The sequence below is a fragment of the Heloderma suspectum genome, chromosome 5, assembly GCF_057233095.1.
Source record: "Heloderma suspectum isolate Gila_16-S chromosome 5, 16-S_ref, whole genome shotgun sequence".
Lineage (NCBI taxonomy): Eukaryota > Metazoa > Chordata > Lepidosauria > Squamata > Helodermatidae > Heloderma > Heloderma suspectum.
The window spans coordinates 132403528-132423164 of NC_139462.1; the positions used below are offsets into that span (position 1 = coordinate 132403528).

Consider the following 19637-nt stretch of genomic DNA (forward strand, 5'->3'; position numbering starts at 1 on the left):
ATCAAAGCCACTGCTGCTCTGCTCTTTGCTGGCTTAGCGCTTAGGAACACACGAAAATAGAGAGAAACCTCGATGGTTAGACGGGGACAGCGGAAGCGCCGAGAGCCGTTAGTTCTTTAGGAGTGCAGCCCTGTGCACGTTGGGGCAAGAAAAAATGCCTACAACTCCCAGCATGCCCCAGCGTGGAGAAACCGGGAGAAATAACGGCGTCCAAAATGAGCCCGCAAGTCGCTCTTCTTCTTCGTTGGGAGTCCTGCATAGATCTATAGCAGCCTTTGCTGGGTTCACTCCCCCGGCTCCTTCTCCCCCCCCCCGCCTTTTGTGACGCCCTTAGACGGCCGGCCAATGAGCGTCCTCCGCTTCCGGTGCGCCTGCGCCGCGGGCTAGGCCGGAGTTTTCGAACGGGAGCGGGAAGGCAGCGGAGGCGGCTCTGCCGCCATGGCGTCGCTGGTAAGAGGGGCGCGGGCGGCACCACCACCAGCCGCTCGGGAGACGCACGGGCGGCGGACGCGTGCGGGGAGCGCTCTCAGGGCCGGGCCCCTCCGCCGCCACGCCTCCTCCGCGCAAGCGAGGCGACTCCCTCGCGTCAGGCTCGGGAAGGGAGGGGCCGTTGAGCTCTGAGGGGCACTTCGCCGCTGCCTGCTCTGCTCGCCGGCGGGTGCCAGGGGAAGCAGGGGCCCGCGGGCGGGGCCGGCAGAGAGGCCCCCTCGGCCCGTGCCATGGGGAGGGAGGGGGAGCCCAGGCCCAGGCCCAGGCCCATGAACGGTAAGACCGTGAGCGCAGAGAGCGGGCGGCGCGGGGCCCCAGCCGCACGAAAGCCCTCCTCTCATCATCGCGGGCAGCCCGTTGCCAAGAGAGACGCCGAGGGCGCAGGCCTGCAAGGCTGCGTGGGTGGGGTGATGATGACAGCGGCAACCACAGCCCCGGAGCCACACTTTGGAACCCAGGAGCAAGTTCTGAGCCCAACCAAAATCCACTGCTTTGCATGCCCATCACAGAGCACCCCCCAACCCATGCCTCTGCATGGCTGCACGTCTACTCAGAAGTAAGAGTGAGAAACGGCACAGTAAAAGAAGTTATGTCTACTCAGAAGTAAGAAGGGCTGGATTACTCGGGACTAAGCATGAGCAGCAACTTCTGAGAGCATCCAGAATCTACTCTTTTCATGTCTATAGAGCATCCTAAAAGGATAAAAATAAAAACGTAGGAGCCAGTTCTCAACAACACTACAAGCGAGAAGGATCTTCGAATTGTTGTAGATCACAAGCTGAATAGGAGCCAACAATCTGATGTGGCTGCAAAAAAGGCAAATGCTATTTTGGGCTGCATTAATAGAAGCACAGCTTCCAAACCCCGGAAAGTACTAGTTCCCCTCAGCACTGGTTCGGCCTCATCTGGAGTACTATGTCTACTTTTGGGCGCCACATTTTAAGAAGGCTGCAGACAAACTGTAGAGGGTCAGAGGAGGGCAACAAAGATGATCAGGGGATTGGAAACAAAGCCCTACGAGGAGAGACTGAAAGAACTGGGCATGTTTAGCCTGGAGAAGCAAAGACTGAGGGGAGATATGATAGCGCTCTTCAAGTACTTGAAAGGTTGACACAGAGAGGAAGGCCAGGATCTCTTCTCGATCTTCCCAGAGTGCAGAACACGGAATAATGGGCTCAAGTTACAGGAAGCCATATTCCGGCTGAACATCGGGAAAAACATCCTGCCTGTTAGAGCAATACGACAATGGAACCAATGACCTAGGGAGGTAGTGGGCTCTCCCACACTGGAGGCATTCAAGATGAGGCTGGACAGCCATCTGTCAGGGATGCTCTGACTTGGATTCCTGGATTGAGCAGGGGGTTGGACTCGATGGCCTTGTAGGCCCCTTCCAACCCTACTATTCTATGATTCTATATTGCAAAGCCGAGGGGCCCTCATTGAACAGCATTAAAGCAGTCTTTGTTTGAACCCACGTTGATCTGTGCAGAACTCCGATCCCACAGCAAGGCACTCAACACATACACATACAAGGCAAAGGCAGAAATGAAGGCCCAAAGCAAGGCCAGATTTTTTTTTAAAAGCAAAAGGAAATGAAAAAGGGGAATAAGATCCCCTTACTCCAAATAACCAAAAAGAATGTCAAAAATCTGTGTGGCTAATGGTGAGGAGGGTCTGGATTTGATGAAGTAGTTGGTTGGACTGGCCTCTTTGTCTTGCACAGATGGCCCAAAACATACATTACTTAAAAGTGTAGCATTTTTACTCTAGTGTAAGCTCAACCCTGATAGATTACAGGACCCTATAATGGGGGGAGGGTGTAAGGGAGCTTTGGAAGCTTTAACACTTTGCCCCCTGCTGTGGTCTGGATTGGGGCTCATGCACCTGCAGTTTATATTGCAAAAAAAGTTCCATTTGTTCCCATCCCAGGATGGAGTGGAGTTATTGTGGGTGGGGAAACCAAGTACTCTGAATGGAGTGTTAATTAATGTGGATAGGGGTGATCTGGTAGACATTGTCAAAAGCCCTTTGGTATTCCAAGTAACAAATTCCTCACGAAAGACCCCTGAGCAAACTTAGCAGTCATGGTATAAGAGGAGGCAGCCTTTTGTGGATAGGTAACCTGTTAAAGAGCAGAAAGCAGAGAACTGGAATCAATGGTCAATTCTCTCAGTGAAATGATGTAAACAGTGGGGTCCCCAAAGGTGTTTTGCAACTGGTGCTTTTTAACTTGTTCATAAATGATCTGGAATTAGGGGTGAGCAGTGAGGTGGCCAAATTTGCTGGTGGCACGAAATTATTTAGGGGGGTTAAAACAAAAAAGGGATCTGGGAGAATGGGCATTAAAATGACAAATGCAGTTCAATGTAAGCAAATGTAAAGTGATGCATACCTGGCAAAAAATCCTAGCTTCATATATACACTGATGGGTGATCAAGAAAGAGATCTTGAGGTTGTGGTGGGTAACTCAGTGAAAAGGTTGACACAGTGTATGGCTTCTGTGATAAAAGGCAAATTCCATGTTGGAGATCATTACAAAAGGAAACAAAAATAAAGCTGCCAGTATCATAATGCCATTATAAAATCTATGGTGTGACCACACTTGGAATACTATAGTTCTGGTCACTGCACCTCAAAAAGGATATTGTAGATCTGGAAAAGGGCAACCAAAGTGTTCAAGAGGCTGGAGCAACTCCCCTTTAAGGACAGATTACAATGTTTGTGGCTCTTCAGCTTAGAAAAAAGGTGTGTAAAGGGGGACATGAAAGAGATATATAAAATTATGTATGGTGTGGAGAACATGAATGGGGATATTTCCCACATTCCAAATGATAGGGCTTGAAATCACACATCCACCTTCCCAACATTGTATGCCCTGTTGGTTGAGATGCTAGAGTTTGTCATCTGGTTGCAGCTTCCCTGGTTGCCTATCTGCACCCCTCCTTCTTCCTGCTTGGCAAAAGGCTCTTTTCCTCAGTGGGTCTTGGACCAGTTTTCCAAGGAGGGCTGCGAGTTCTTTGCAGACCTATTTGGGTGCTGTGTTATATTGCTTCTCCTTGTGTGTTGTGATCAAACGGGGTACTTGTGAGCAGTGTGCAGTATAAAGAACCTCTATCTGCAGGGATGCCTGGAGCTCTTGGTTAGTGGCATTTTCCTGGAAGGCTGTGGATGAGGGGGCCCTCCCTGTTGTCATGAGTGGATAGCCTCCTATGTCTGGCTGACCGGGGGCTGTTGCTGCAACATCTTCACAACATTGCCGAATCATCTCTGCAGCATCCGCACTCTGGTCTGTGTTCGATGGGCACTGGGGGTGTTCCCTCGGAGGCTGGGAATGTAGCTTTTGCTCCCTTCTGTGCATTTTGGAGCAGTGTGTTTTTCTCTTTTTCTGGGCTAGGTGAGTGTAGGATATGACAAATGTTGTACCCATGGAGCAGTGGCATGGCTCTCTCCTGGTGTACTTGGCATATAGGGTGGCTCTGTCCATTTCTACTTCTAAATTTCATAAATGTTTCACAAACAGTAGAAGTTTTGTGCTAAGCGATACATCATAGATTTCATATCCATCAAGTAGTGAAATAAATTTAGTCTTGAAAAGAAAGTATTACATAGAATCATAGAATAGTAGAGTTGGAAGGGGCCTATAAGACCATCGAGTCCAACCCCTGCTCAATGCAGGTATCTAAATCAAAGCATCCCTGACAGATGGCTATCCAGCTTCATCTTGATGCCTCCAGTGTGGGATTGCCCACCACCTCCCTAGGTAATTGGTTCCATTGTATTGCTCTAACAGTCAGGAAGTTTTTCCTGATGTTCCCTTCAGTCATGTCTCTAATACGTCCTCCTGGGAGACAGTATACCTGGCGAGTCCATGGGTCTTCACGACATACTTGGGTTTTGATCCCACACAGCAAGGAGTCTCCCACAACTACTACTCTTCTCTTCTTGTTGTAGGCCTTGGTTTCATTGCCTCTGCTTGACTGACCTTCAGCCTCTTGCTCGCTCTCATGCAGGTTCCCCTGTAATTCTTCCTGTGCAGGCTGTCCTCCAGTCTCATCCTCAAGTACCTGGAAACGGTTCCATAGTTCCACTGGTGTAGAGTGGCTTCTAGTCTTTCTGCTCCTGTCACCCTTTTCTAAGGAGTATCCTCTACTTCAGTGGTTCTCAACCTTCCTAATGCCGCGACCCTTTAATACAGTTCCTCACGTTGTGGTGACCCCCAACCATAAAATTATTTTCGTTGCTACTTCATAACTGTAATTTTGCTACTGTTATGAATCGTAATGTAAATATCTGATATGCAGGATGTATTTTCATTGTTACAAATCGAACATAATTAAAGCATAGTGATTAATTACAAAAACAATATGTAATTATATATTGCGAAATATTTATTTCTAATTACAAATAAATGAAATTTTGTCTTGAAGCATGGTGTAGCATGGGTAACAGTCTTAATATAACAACAGTAAACTACATTGCTACATTTTGCGACAGTATGCGTAAAAAGCCAACGTCAGTGCGAAGAATAGTTTAACGGGCAGGTTTTGTTTTGGAAATAAAGAGATCTCAGTACCATTTCTATTCATCTTGAAAGTTAATGGAGTAGGAAAATGGGCCATATAGCAGCATTATATCATGGTACAACCACACTTTTTATTTTTGTTCTTCTCTCACCATATAATGGCATTCAATTCTACTCTCATGATGTCAGCAGCACCTGCATTCCTTCCATTTCCTCTCCATGTTGTAATTTGCAAGATTAGTTTTTTTCCTATTAAAAATTCCAGTCCAGATGTATTAGCACATGGCCATGCAGTAATGGCCAGGCCAGCAGGGAATGATGGGAGTTGCAGTCCAACACGTCTGAAGGGCACCAGGTTGGGTTGGGGAAGGCTGTACTAGCTAAATATTTTCAATAGAACAATTACTCAGAACCCCAGAGTGACCACATCATCTCTTCAATGCTGGTTCTCTTAAGGGAGCCTTCCCCAACCTGGTGCCTCCAGATGTGTTGAACTACAACTTCCAGCATCCCCGGCCATCTGGCTGGGGATGTTGGGAGTTGTAGTCCAACACCTCTGGTTGGGGATGTGTTTCACCAGGTTGGGGAAGACTGCTATACGTGTTTATTAGTAAAAGTAAGTTCTACTAGCTTGAGTTGGGCTTACTCCCAAACACGTGTGAACATGGTTGTTCCAGCCTCAAGCACATGAACACAGTATGGCTGGGAAGTCAAGTCCCCGCTGAACTCAACAGCAGGATTTCCTTCCAAGCAAACATGCTTAGGATCGGCCACAAAAATAAGAAAGCAGATGCGCCTAAGAAATATTCGGTTACCTAGCAGCAGGAAGGAGAAGACCCATTGAAAGACAGCGGCGGTCTGTCCTCTCCTCACCAGGGGAATGTTGAGCGGGGCAAATTCGACGTTCATATTGCCTCTGTGCGACAAAGCAAAGGGCCACCGAGGCTTTACGAGAGAAGGCGCCGAAAGGGCAAAAGCAAACAGACCTTCTCGCCTCCCCCCTGGAGCAAGGCGGGGTCCTAGTGCTCCGGCGGGTCGCCAGCCCATTGCCCGACGCTGGAGAGGGCAAGAGCAGAGCGCGCTCCTTCCAAGTTTGGAGACATCCAGCCCCCAGACCAAGGTTTCAATCAAGTCGCCGAGAGGCTCCGAACCGCCCCTCCCACGCAGCTCGGTCATCGCGTTGCGCTTGCCTCCTCGCGAACTCCTCAGGGCCGGCTCCGGCCGCACGGATCAGCCCTGGGCAGAGCACTCAACGTGCGGGCTTATTGCAAAGTGGCGAGGCGATCGTGGCCGCCTCTACGTGGAGGCGTTAACTGAACCCCATACGCGGGTTTTTACAGGAGGCGGGGGGCTTGGCTGGACGGAGCCGCTAGAGGAGAGATTGGCCAGGGCCCCGAGTCGGAGGGTAGCTGAGACGTGTAGGGGCGCCACTATATCTGGGGATATCTCGGTGTCTCTGGAGACGGATAGAGGAGCGGTGTCTCGGTTCCTAAGACCATCGAAAATCTGTGTTTTCCGATGGTCTTAGGCGACCCCTGTGAAAGGGTCGTTCGACCCTCAAAGGGGTCGCGACCCACAGGTTGAGAACCGCTGCTCTACTTCATTTTTCATTGTCTCAGCAGTTTCCTCTTCTGCCTCAGGTTGCTGTTGCTCTTCTAGCTTCTGTTCTTCACTCTGCTGCTGTAGTTCCACCATTCTGTCCAAGAACTCTTCGTGTTCTTTTATTCCCTGGAGGGTCGATACTCACCACTCCAATCTTCTTACTTTTTCTTCCAACAGCATGATCAACTTGCATTTGTTGCACGTGTAGGCCATGTTGATCTCAGGCAAGAAAACAAGCATAGCACAGACCTCACCACCACTGGAGAGTCTTTTCCTTCCATAGACTCTATTCCCTTTATGTTTCTAGCTTTCTGATTGTTCTGGAATAGCCTGTGCTTTTTCCTCTATTCACTGGAGGTTAAAAACACAGTCCCACTGGTATGGAAGTGTGTGTTAAAAGAAAAAGAATTTTTTTAAAAATGGGGAAAAAATGTTAGGAGCCTCCCCCTTGATCTCCCCTGCCGAACTCCTGTTTGCTCTCCTTTGCTCGCTGTGATCACTTGCTCTCTGGGAGCTTGCTTCTTTGTATAGCCCCTAGACCATCTGGAGCTTCCTCTGCTCTGCTCAGCTAGGAGACAGGAAACATGTTTAAATTTTCCCTGAATTTCCATTTTTTTCAAGGAGGGGGGATGTTTTCCCATATCCTCAAAATTTCTGGAATTTTTACATCTATATATCTTAAGTCTTCCTGATGTCACAGTAATATATAATCAAAAATCTCGAATGCAGGGCATCTTCTAGGAACTGTTGATATCAATATATAGTTATATTTAATTCTGCCTCTTTTATTATGCTCTAATGGCTGCTATTTTATTGTTTGGTTGTATTTGTGATTTGTGTTTCGTTTTAATTGTGAGTTGCCTTGAGTACACTTAGTATAGAAAGGTAGAATATAAGTTATTGTAAAAAAATATATCAGCTTATTTTCCTTTTCAAGAAATGTATTAGTAATAATGTTTTCTTTGTTCTCAACAGAATCACTTAAAAACTAACTACAGAACAAGATACTTCAAAGACGGGTAATTAATATTTGTTTCTTAAAATTTGTTCTGAAACAGCTAAAGTGTAGATATTCTGTACAAATAAGGTGTCTCTCATGTTGCAGAATGTCATATTGGCCAAAAGACATGTGATACATTTGGACTTGTGTTTCTTAAATACAACCCGCCTCCCCCCACCCCCCAAGCAACCCACTTTTGAATCTTTGGTGACTCCTATAAAAAGTTTGTGATATGACACACAGGTGTTTGCTGTTAAATGGGAAAAATAGTCAAAAATCCCACTAGGCACACTTAAAGATAGCTGTGTGGATCCCGTTTTTTTATATGCATGTATTGCAGAAATCCATATTTTTCTTCGAACTTACTTAATAATATAGACATATTTAGAGTGGTTTCTTGATGGCTTATTCATATATGTTGAAAATATTTTTGCCTGAAACCAGTAACTCGCTGAGCATGCTCTGATGCATGCATGGAAGAGTTCTCCTGCCTGCAAGGGTTTTCCCCTACATTTAAATGCAGGGGCCGCTCCATACTTGCATTCTTTCTTAGCCATAAAACTACCCCATTAACTGAAACAAATTAGCAAGTCCCTGTAGATAAAGGCTCCCTGTATGCCCTATGATGGATGTGGGGTTCCAGATAACTCCTTTTGTTCTTTTCCTTGCATGTGTTTATGTTACGATCTTATATGACCTTGTCCTATTTTTACTATTTCTATTTTTAAACTCATACCGCTAGTGACTGATGTTTTAGGCTGAAATGTTGCCTTTTCTAAAGGAAAAAGTAAAAAAAAAAAAAGGTCTGTACCTCTCTCCCAGAATTGTTTGATTAGATTTATTTCTTTACTAAGAACTGCTCAACTTTCACAACTGCACGTGTGCACCCAGATAACTTCCAAGATATTTTGTGCAGTGTGCTAGAGAGAATAAAAGGGAAGCGAAAGACCCTGAGATAGAATTGTAAGGTAGCCAGTTTCTGGGTTCATGGAGTAGCCTGATTCTGGGGTTGTGAAGTAGCCAGGTTTTCATTTATGCCATTAGACTAGTGCAAGGTTATAACAAACTGAATGTGTAGTGAAGGAAGCACCATGGCCAGAAAGAGGAGAATGAGATATTCTTTCACGTAGGTGATTACTCCTATTTTGGTGTGGAAACCAGCAACCTAAACTGCCGGTGCATTAAGATCATCTGATGATGCCTTTCTCTGCCCTACCATCTCCGCCAGAGGTGAGAGGTGTGTTAATGAGAGGGCTTTTTTTGGCTGTGGCACCCCAATTGTGGAATGTCCTCCATAAGGAGGCTTGCTTGGCACCAACTTCATTATTTTTTAGGTGCCAGGCAAAAAAGTCTTTTAAGTTTAACCAAGCTTTTTAAACATTTGCTAATCTTAAACTCTTACTTTTTTAGCTGTGTGTTTGTCTGCTGCTTTTATGCTTTTTGTTTTTCTTTTGATGTTTTTAACTTCGTAAAAGTGCCTAGAAATCCTCAGATATACAGCAGTATAAAAATAAAAGATAAAACAGAAGCGCAGGGATCTGCATGGACTGCACGCCCTCCTTGCATAAGTATCAGCAGTGGGTAGTATGAAAAATCTCTGATGTGGACACAGACACAGACTGAATTTAGAATCCCAACCCCTTTCTAGGATCTCTAATTGCAAGCATGGAATTATCCCTTTGTGGTTTTGATGCATCGGTCTTAGAGCAAATGTAGATAGTGGCCTGGTTCGCATGTCACAATAGGCCAATAAGAACTGTGTCTTACTGTTTATGAGCAGTGTACTCAGGCACACTGCCTGATTGCTCCTGCTTCAAGCGGGGCTAGCAAAACAGACCACAGACCTTCTGTCTGTTTGTTCAGCATGATGTGTGAACCAGAACCTCTGATTTGTCTCTCGCCTGACAAGCCAGAGTCATGACTCCTGGTTTGTTGTTGGTTTATGACTCTGGAATGTCAGGAAAGAGGCAAGTCAGAGTTCCTGGCTCGCACATCATGCAAAACCAGGGATGTCAAACTTCAGGCCTGTGGGCCAGATCCAGCCCTCTGGGGTTTCCAAGAAGGCCACACACCCCTTTCCCCTGACTGCCAATGGTCTGGTGCTTTCCTAGCTTTTGCATAGGATTTCTCCCCCATTCTTAAAGGTTGATATGCCTCTCCTATGGCTTAGTTGCTGGCAGCAAAATCTTTAAGCCAAAATATGCTGGTATTTTTACCACTCCTCCTTTGGATTTGGCCAAGCTCAGCACTGGAGTGCCCCCCCCCCCCGCCCCAGCATCTCTGAAATTGAATTTGGCACCTAGGCTGAAAGAGGGTTGAGGCCCCTGCACTAAATGGATCATAGACAGAAGGAAGAGATTGGGCAACATTTATAAGGATGCTGCTTGCAGGGGATAAGCCAGTGGCCTGGTTTGCATGGCACGACAGCCCACTGTGGCTTCATTTACTGGTGGGGGCTGTCCCATTATGCTGTGTATCTGCAGGGGCTATTTTTGCATGGTGCCTGCGGGCACCCACCTTGTCATGTTGTGTGAACCCAGGTGGCAGGGGTGGTTTGAGGGCTAGACAACCCTCAAATATCCATGGCTTGCTTTAGGGTTATTTGAGGGTTATCCAACCCTCAAACAACTGCTGCCTGGGTTCACACAATACAACAAGGCAAGGCAGGCGTCCATGGGTGCCCAACATGACACAATAGCCTGCGTGGGTAAATTAAGCCATGGTGGCCTGTAGTGTTGTGTGAAACAGTTTAGTGTTTCCCCTGGAACCCTGGCTTATCATGACGTGCAAACCAGGCCACTTCCTAAACAGAGATCAGTTATCTGCATATCCATTGTGAAATCAGGACATTGTAGTTTGATTTGGTGTTTGACTCTATCTTGTAGTATACAAAATATTGTTTGGTAAGGTAGTATTATTGACTACTGCACTGCCAATAAGGCAGCATTTACATGTCGGAAGCATTTTTAAAGTGGTTCGTTTCTCATGACTTTTTTCCCCTCCCACAGTCAAAGACAAGTTACTGATGTACAAGGAGAAAATATATTGAAATATATACAAGGATGTTTTGAAAGTAAGTTCTCTACTTTATGAATAGAGTACAATTCAATGTACAATATGTACTACTTTCATAATGTTTTATGTTTTGATTATAAATGTATATTTTATCTTTATTTTATTAATAGCAGCCTTGAGCTCTATATTTAGTGAAAAGGTGGGATATAAATTTAATAAATAATAGAGGAACCAGGGGTCCACAGATTGTGACTGGGCTTGGTAGCCAACCTTACTTTCTGCCAATGAAGTCCAATTCCGCCATGATACTGTCAGCAACACTAGTATAATTTCATGTCCAATCAGCCCTTATAGTTAGAACCATGGTCCAAATCCATACATTCTTCACATTTTGTTTGCATCAGAAAATGTAAGTATTGTATTGTCTTTGATATTTTTAATAAAATGTATTTATTAACTGTTAAAAAGGATCAGTATGATTGGAAATTTAAATTCCTGTTCACATATTACAAAAGTGAAGGAGGAATTCCAAGTTTTTCCAAGAACAAGTTCTATGATTCCTTAAAGTGGCTCTGTTTTTGTGGTACTAGTTTTCTTAGGCGAGAGTTCACTTGGTCACCTTTCTCAGTACAGCCTAGTTCAGAGGAAGAGCACATGCTTTGCATATGCAAGATCCCAGGTTTGGTGAAAGGCTTTCAGTTAGCAGAGCTACCTCTCTCTGGTTAAGGTTCTGAGATCCTCCATTGTTCAGTAGAAAATGCTGGGCTAGATCAAATGTTAATTTTTTTAATTGTAAAAACTAAGTTTCTCTTAAAGAATAAGTTCATTAATAGTAAATAATCTGATTATAAGCATATTAACTTTATCAGATACATTGAGCTCTAGTGCTAACAGCCTGATCCTATGGAGAATGAGATTGCCAAACTCTGCATAGAATTGGGCGGTAAGTCTCATGCCGCATAGTCTTCTTGCTCCTGGAGAATCTTGGTGAGTTACAACATATATTCGTTGGTAGCAGGTGAGCAGGTACAATTGTGAATCACTTAGAGTAATTATAGCTTAGAATATTTATGCATTATGTTTCTGAAAGAGCAAAGCAATGTGGACTACTAGACTTTTCCACTTAAGTGTATGTTGTTCTTTTTCTCTTTAGCTTGTGCCAAGGAATTTACAGTATGCTCCCCTAGCAAATCATGTGGCTCATCCTCTAGTTTGGACCAGGACCAAGATGAAGTTCCATGTCATAGCAAAGAGGTAAGTTGTTTCTATTAGTGTTTCTCTTTGAGATTTTCTGTGCATACCGTGTAATCTAACTTATTCATTCACGTTTGGTGAGATGAAGATGGTTTGGATGAACAAATGACAGTTTTTCTTCTGTTAGCTGCTATTGTGCTACAGGTTTAAAAATAATGTTTCTTGATAAACCTTAGTTGCTGATGCATTGAGACACTGCCATTGGCTTTTTATTTTGACCCTTCAATGTTTTGTTTCTCCCATTGGAGCTACCGCTCCTGCAAAAGAGAAAAACTGTCCAGCAGACTTGGGCAGCTGCCCCATTGAGAAGGAAATCCCAGTTATTCAGCTTCTCTGCTGGATTTGTGGCATTTTGGATATGACATTGTCTTGTGCGCTGACTACAGGTACCTTACCCAGCACCATGGCTGTGGTCATTTTGAAGAAGTGCTTAGAGTAAGTAATGGGATGGATGGGGGCTAAAAAATGAGCTGCTTCCAGACAAGACAGGGTTACGGTTGGCAAGCTCATGATCTAGTAGTGGTATTTACCTTGTTCTGGATGGGGTTGCACTTGTCTTTAAAGATCCAAGTTTGTAGGTTGTAGGTACTCTTGGATTCATCATTGTTCATGGACCCACAAGTGGTCTCTGCCACTATTTTTGAGCATTGGTTATGTAGTGAGTGCCTCATGTCTTGGAAACAGAATCTTACCATGGTGATCCATGCTTCAGTAATATCAAGGCTGGTTTACCATAATGCATTGTACTGGGAGCTACCCTTGAAAATTACTTGGAAAATGCAGCTGGTTCTGAACATGGCATCAGGGTTGCAAACTGAGACCTGCCATAATGAGTATATTTCACCTGTATATAAAAGTCTTAATTGGCGTCTGGTTTGTTTGATTTGAAAAAGTGCCAGTTTTCTCTGACATGATAGAGGTGAGGAAGTGAGTACTAGTGATAGAATCTCTTTTGTGGTTGTGCCCCAGTTGTGGAGCTCCCAAGGGATTCTCTCCCGACATCATAACCACTGATTTATTTAGCACCAAGCAAAAATTGTCTTACTCATCTCAGTCTTTGGTAGGAGATACGGTTTCTTATCATTATTATCATTATTATTTATTGTGATTGGCTCTGCTCTCCTCTCCTCTTTGGTTAGTTGGTTTATTAGGCCCTGCCACTTGGGTGTGGCCCTGCTGTTATCTCCAGTCAGTGATCAGAGATAACAGCAGGATTCCTCTTCCACCGGGGGCGGGACTTGGAGGAAGGGGGCCCCTGCAAGCCAGATGGAGAGCCTCCATGGGCTAGCTCAGGTCTGTGGGATGTAGGTTTCCGATTAGGGATTTTTTGGTTGTACGTTGTGTGGCTTTATTTGTTACTCCTGATCAAATGTTATTAGTATTGCTGTTTTAGAAATTGGTTTGGTTAAACCCCTGATTTTGTAATTTTTTAATGATTGGCTTTGTGTTTATGGATCTATGTAATGGCATTTATGCCAGCTGTTTCAACACACCTAGTATTGTATTGATATTGTTTTTATTTTATTATTTAAAACATCTGTATCCTGCCCTATATCATTAAGATCTCAGGGCTCCGTATAGAAAAAAATCAATTTAAACAGTATAAAACAATAAATAATTTAAATAGCTAAAAGTATATTGAACCATTAAGCAAGCTAATACCAGTTAAAACATCTAAAACAATAAAACAGTTAAAACAATGTGTAACTTTAGGGAATTCAGTTAGCCTGTAAAGGCTTTGGTGAAAAGCCATGTTTTAACTTGGCGCCAAAATGAAACCATCATCGGCACCAATTGGGCCTCCAAGGGGAGGGCATTCCACAACCGGGGGGCCACAGCAGAGAAGGCCCTCTCCCACATCCCACCGTAGTATATGTATCTTACTGGTGGGACGCAGAGGTGTTCAAATTGTTTTTACATTGTTTTTACATTTTGTATATTTAAATTTGATGCTGTTTTCATCTTGTGAATGATTGTGAACTGCCCAGAGAGTTTTAGCTTTTGGGTGGTATTGAAATGAAATGACATAAATAAATGTCAGCATCTTAAATGCCATATTTGGCAGAAGGATGGCATAATTTAAAAAAAAAAACCCAGGATTCACTCTTTATATAAAAGCATTGAATATAGACAAAAATGCATCATTGTTACAAACAAAACACATTTTGAGAGCGGTAAAGTTTAGTTCTAGGAGCATTGCCCTTTTAAAGTAGTAAAATATCTCACCCAATAACATTCCTGAGTTTGTAGCAAAATGGAGCAGAGAAGTCAATGATACAGCTGTCTTGGTCTCTCGTGAGCACAGATGGTACAGTCAGGGCCAGAAATATCAGAACAAGGATAACTGTTTTGGCAGTTGGCCTCTGTACACCACCACATTGAAGTTGAAAGGAAACACACCCAGATGAGAGCGAAGTCAGGACTTTCAGCTGTAATGCAAGGGGTTGGACAAAAGTGGGGCACTAACCCTTCAGGAGGTACAGCCAGTGGCATACACCCCCCCCCAATCGTTGGTGGCTCATAAGTAATGGAACAAACCAACATCATTTCAAACTTAAGGATCGCCTTTAATACCTCGATGAAAATCCTTTGCAGTCAATGACTGCCTGAAGTCTGGAACCCATGGACATGACCAAATGCTGAGTTTCCTCCCTCGAGATGTTTTGCCAGGCCTTTACTGCAGCTGCCTTCAGCTGCTGCTTGTTTGTGGGTCTTTCTGCCTTCAGTCTTGTCTTCAGTAAGTGAGAAGCATGCTCTAGTGGGGTGAGATCAGGTGACTGACTTGGCCATTGAAGAACATCCCACTTCTTTGCCTGGAGAAACTCTTGGGTAGCTTTTGCTGTATGTTTTGGGTCATTATCCATCTGCAATATGGAGCGGCGTCCTATCAGTTTGGCAGCATTCGGCTGAATCTGAGCAGAAAGTATAGCCCTATACACTTCAGAATTCATCCTGCTGCTTTGATCAGCAGTCAGGTCATCAAGAAACACCAGTGACCCGGTGCCATTGGCAGCCATACGTGCCCATGCCATAACACTGCCTCCACCATGTTTGACAGATGATGTGGTATGCTTTGGATCATGAGCTGTTCCTTTCTTTCTCCATACTTTTATCTTCCCATCATTCTGGTACAAGTTAATCTTGGTTTCATCAGTCCAAAGAATCTTATTCCAGAACTGGGTAGGCTTTTTTAGGTGTTTGCTGTCAAAGGCTAATCTGGCCTTTCGGTTCTTGAGCGTTACCGGTGGTTTGCACCTTATTGTGAAGCCTCTGTAATTACATTCATAAAGCCATCTCTTGACTGTAGATGTTGACGATGACATGCCTACCTCCGCAAGAGCGTTCTTGACCTGGCTAGATGTTGTGAAAGGGTTCCTCTTCACCATGAGCAGAATTCTGCGGTCATCCACTGTAGTTGTCTTCCGTGGTCTTCCAGGCCTTTTGCTGTTGCTGAGCTTGCCAGTTAATTCCTTCTCTTTCAGGATGTTCCAAACTGTTGTGTTGGCCACTCCCACTGTTTTTGCTATCTCTCTGATGGGTTTATTTTGTTTCCTCAGCCTAATGATGGCCTCCTTCACTCACATGGACACCTGTTTGGACCTCATGTTGGGAGTTCCAGTGAACAGCTACCAAATACAAATGTAACTGTCAGAACCACCTCCAGGCCTTTCATCTGCTTGATTGGTCATGGGGTACCCAGGAAACAGGCCACTCCTGGCCATGCAGCTGCTTGTCAGCCATTCGTGATCACATTCTACTTGTCCATGAGCAAACACCAAGTCAAGAATGTGACCAGCCACATGTCAGGGGTTGATGACAAATTGGAATAGCCACATGGTTATCATGGCATTCATGAAGTCCTGAGCCACCCCAGTGTGAATGTTGTCAATATGTGCATTTTCCCTGCATTAATACTGTTGCCATATAAGAACCATCGTGCATGAGGCAACCCCTGGTGTGTCTGCAGCACCACAGTGGGCTTACTTGTGAAAGTCTCAGAAACAATATTTTATTTACCATGTTATCTTTATCGTTTTGTTATTAACAGTGTCTCTTTCCTTTTCTGCTGCACCTTCTGATTGTCAGAAAAAACAGACAGATCCAGAGCCAGATCAGATTAACTATCTGAAGAATGTCTTTAATACCTTCACCTCCTTACTATCACCAGATAGAAAAGACAGAGGTTCAGGTAGGTGACATTAATTTTTGAACTGCTAGCCACATATGGATTTTTAAATGGCAGTGTTTTTTAAAATATTAATGTTACCAATGCTTTCTCAAGTAGAAAAAAAATAGGGCATTTCCACATGACCTAAAATGTGAATGTAGTGATAGTTCCAATTCATGCTATATCCCTGTCCCCGTATAAGAAGGGAAGGCACTGGGAGGATAACGTTGCTGCTGGAGAAGAGGTGGGTTTTATTTTACATAATGTAGGAGAAGCACATTCCAGCCATGAATTCTGAGGGCAAGGAGGGGGAAATATAGAAGAAAGCTAAATGGAAACTGAGTACCCTTGAAATAGTGTGGAATTCAACTTTACCAAAAGGCATGAGTAGGTGGATGAGAGTAGAGTAGCCTGCTTGTGTACAAAGTTGCAAGATTAAGTTCCCATTCACACTAGATACCCTATATTCAGTATGTGTGTGGGATTCTGAATGATTACTCTGTCACCTATTGAGTGAAATGCATCGGGGCCACTTAGTTGCTTTACAACTGTAACGCCCTTCATTGGAGCTTCATCTGAAGCCTAAACATATTTATCTCAAAGATCACCTTTTCCTGTATGAACCTATTTGGCCGTCTGAGATTATCGTTTGAGGCCCGCTGTGGTACTATCACCTTTGACAGGTAGCTAAAACAGACTGCAGTCTCAAAAGAATAAATCCCTTGTAGTGCAATCTTATATATGTCTACTCAGAAGTAAGCTTGACCCTGGCAAGTGGGTACAGGATTGCAGCCTTAGTTTTGTACAAGCATAATTGCAAATAAGTGCAATACTAGAGAAAGAGCTGCAACTGTTGCACTGTATGCTATATAGCACATATGTCTTAGTTATTACTATCTGAGAAGTAGGAAAAAATTAAGTTGAACCCAGTACAGCCCAGTTTGAATGTCTGGAGCCCCCTCACACTTTCTATCCTAAGACTGTAACCAAATGCAGACTTGATATTCAGTAGATGATATTCGCTTTTCCCCCTTCCCCACCCACACGCTTTTGCTTCACTTACCAGCTTGCCTGATAAAGCGTACTAGAGAACTCAAAAGTTTGCGCAGTTTTTTGTGACCTTTGAGTTGGTGCAATAAAGGTATTATGATGACCTGGATTTTGGAAATTTTCTTCTGGAAATTTTCTTTTTGTCAACACAGGTACTTTCACTTTTTATTTAGATATGAACAGTCTCATAGAATTGCAATATTAAGGCCAGTAGTATATTTGGGTAGCATGTTAAACTTCATAAAAAAAAACATGGAACGGTACACATAGGGATTATGATTCTCTAATGCTGTAGATTCTCCCATAAAAATCTTCATCCTACACATTCTGAGTAAGTAAAAGCATTTTATTCATTCCAAAAGAGAAAATACTCCATAGAAGGATTCTCCCCAGTGTTCCCTAAGCATTACAAACATTTTGTTTTAATATTTTATCTTTGCATTCACTCAGAAATGAAATGTATGATGTTTTGAAGACCTATTGATAGAAAGGCAGGTTAGACATTTTTCAAATAAAGTTATTTGGATATGGTTTAAGACCTTTTTGGTATTGATGGGCATCTGGTAGCTATGGGGTTATGTTAGCCTGTTACTCTTAGATTCCACTTTTAGTCTTTTATATCAGTTTTAAATAGGGCTGCAACCCAATTAATTAGATTCTAATTAAATTTGCAAATTCAGAAACAGTTTTAGAAGTTAAAATAATTATAGCTCACCTTGCTTGTGGAACCTGTACTATAAAACCTTGGAATCTGTATTATAAAACACCTTCCAACTCAAATGCACATTATGTTTTCTCTACTTCTACCTCTTATTTAAGCACTAGCAATGGTTAGCAGTAGGCGACCAGGAATTCCATGCAGGTGAGTCCATGGAATTCCATGCAGTGAGTGAACTGACAGAGGAGAGATGGAGCACTCTATCCCTCCTCTGTGTTCTGCATAGTTACCAAGTGGAATGCTTGAAGAACAAACCCTCATCCTTTGTGCAAAACATAATAATTCAGGCCTCCATCCTCCTCTGCCAGCCCATGGCAGGCTAGTAAAATGTACTGCAGGCTAGTGACTTTTGGGAGCCTATTTATAAGGGTGATAACTACATAACATATCTCCCATGTAATACATCACAATATATGTCTTTCTGCTGATCTATGCATGCACACCTCTATACATATATTTTAAAACAAAGACCTGGTTTGCGCATAACAAGCCACTGTGGGTTAATTTATCTGCAGGGGTTGTCGCCATGTGCTGGCTGCCATTTTTAAAATGCAAACTGTGGTGGGGGTGCACAGGGTGTCAGGTTGTGCAAACCCGGACAGGGTGGGTTGTTGGCGTGGTTAACAAACCGCCCACAACCCTAAAATAACTCACAGTTTGCCGGCGCACAACGACAAGCCCCATAGGTAAATTAACCCATGGTGGCTTGTTGTTACATGCAAACTGACCCAAAAGGTTTATTGGAATGTTCATTGAAGTATTCCAAACTTTACTGGAAGATAAAACAAAAGAGCTGTGTGCATTTATTCAAGATGTATTTTCTTGGAAAGTAAAAGAAAACAGGGTTTTAGGTTTGTATCCTGTACCTAATAGTAGCCAGCAAGATGCAACAGCCCCAACCACCCCACCGCATATGAACAAACTTCCTTGATAAAACAGTCATCCTCAGTAGCCTGTGACCAGCCAAAGGCAACTGACTTCCCTTCATTACTTGTTTGGCTGTTCAAACAGGCCACCAGCCCTCTCATCTGTCTTCTCCCCACAGCCACTGTGCAGAGACCATACCAGGCCACCACCTGAGAGACTCATTGTCTGTAAACAGACAAACTACAGCAGCATCTTTCACTTCTGGCAGAGCAGATGGGGGCGCCTCACAACTGGAAAGAAACTAGAATTGCCACTGTAGTTCAGGCACAGTGCTTCCAAAAATGGGGGAGGGATGATTAATCAGGGGCACAATTTTGATCACATGAGAAAAGTTTAAACAATGATGCAGCCCTGTTTTTTATATTTGAATGTGCCCTGTACTCTTGTAGTAGCAGGAGAATACAAACCAATTTGTGATGGGGAAAGCAGTCACAAGAGACGTCCTTCTAAAACGTGTAGCAATAAATGTCCGAGCCATAAGTGGAGGCCGCATCAAATGAGGGTAACTGTTCTTAGGTGAGAAGGAGTGAAGATGTGGCTGTTCTGTTTATTTGTTTGTTCTAACCACATAACAGATGAGAATGTATTGGAAGATTCTGAAGCACCACAAGAAAGCCATCTGTATCCTCTAGATGAGGATGCTGATGTGCTGTCCTTAGGATCAGCTGCTGTTTTGGTGGATGAAGAGGAGAAATGTGGAAGACTGTAAGTTACTTCTGATCAAAATGAATGCTGTATATCGGTATTTCTATTCCCACATAACTTCAGACTGGTGAGGAGTAAATGGACAAGTGCACCTTCTTTGTGACTCTATATTCAAGGGGCCAGTTTAAGCAAGGGTTGGCATTGGTAGCCTCTGAGGTCCAACACAGCTGTGCAGTCAAGAACCATG

General features: G+C 43.8%; 1 protein-coding gene across 6 annotated transcripts in view; it reads left to right on the plus strand.

Moving 5' to 3' along the window:
- The first annotated feature begins 380 nt into the window (after nt 1-380).
- CENPC (centromere protein C) overlaps nt 381-19637 on the plus strand; it is a 53612-nt gene continuing 34355 nt past the window's right edge. For 4 of the 6 annotated variants that reach the window (XM_084857523.1, XM_084857524.1, XM_084857528.1 and 1 more), the window contains exons 1-7: nt 381-450; nt 7589-7632; nt 10622-10686; nt 11782-11882; nt 15440-15523; nt 15969-16071; nt 19321-19450. In XM_084857523.1, coding sequence (XP_084713649.1) covers nt 439-450; nt 7589-7632; nt 10622-10686; nt 11782-11882; nt 15440-15523; nt 15969-16071; nt 19321-19450 — 539 coding nt within the window. In that variant the 5' untranslated portion in view covers nt 381-438. The remainder of the gene's footprint in view (nt 451-7588; nt 7633-10621; nt 10687-11781; nt 11883-15439; nt 15524-15968; nt 16072-19320; nt 19451-19637) is intronic. The other 2 variants (XM_084857525.1, XM_084857526.1) reach the window with 1 other exon arrangement.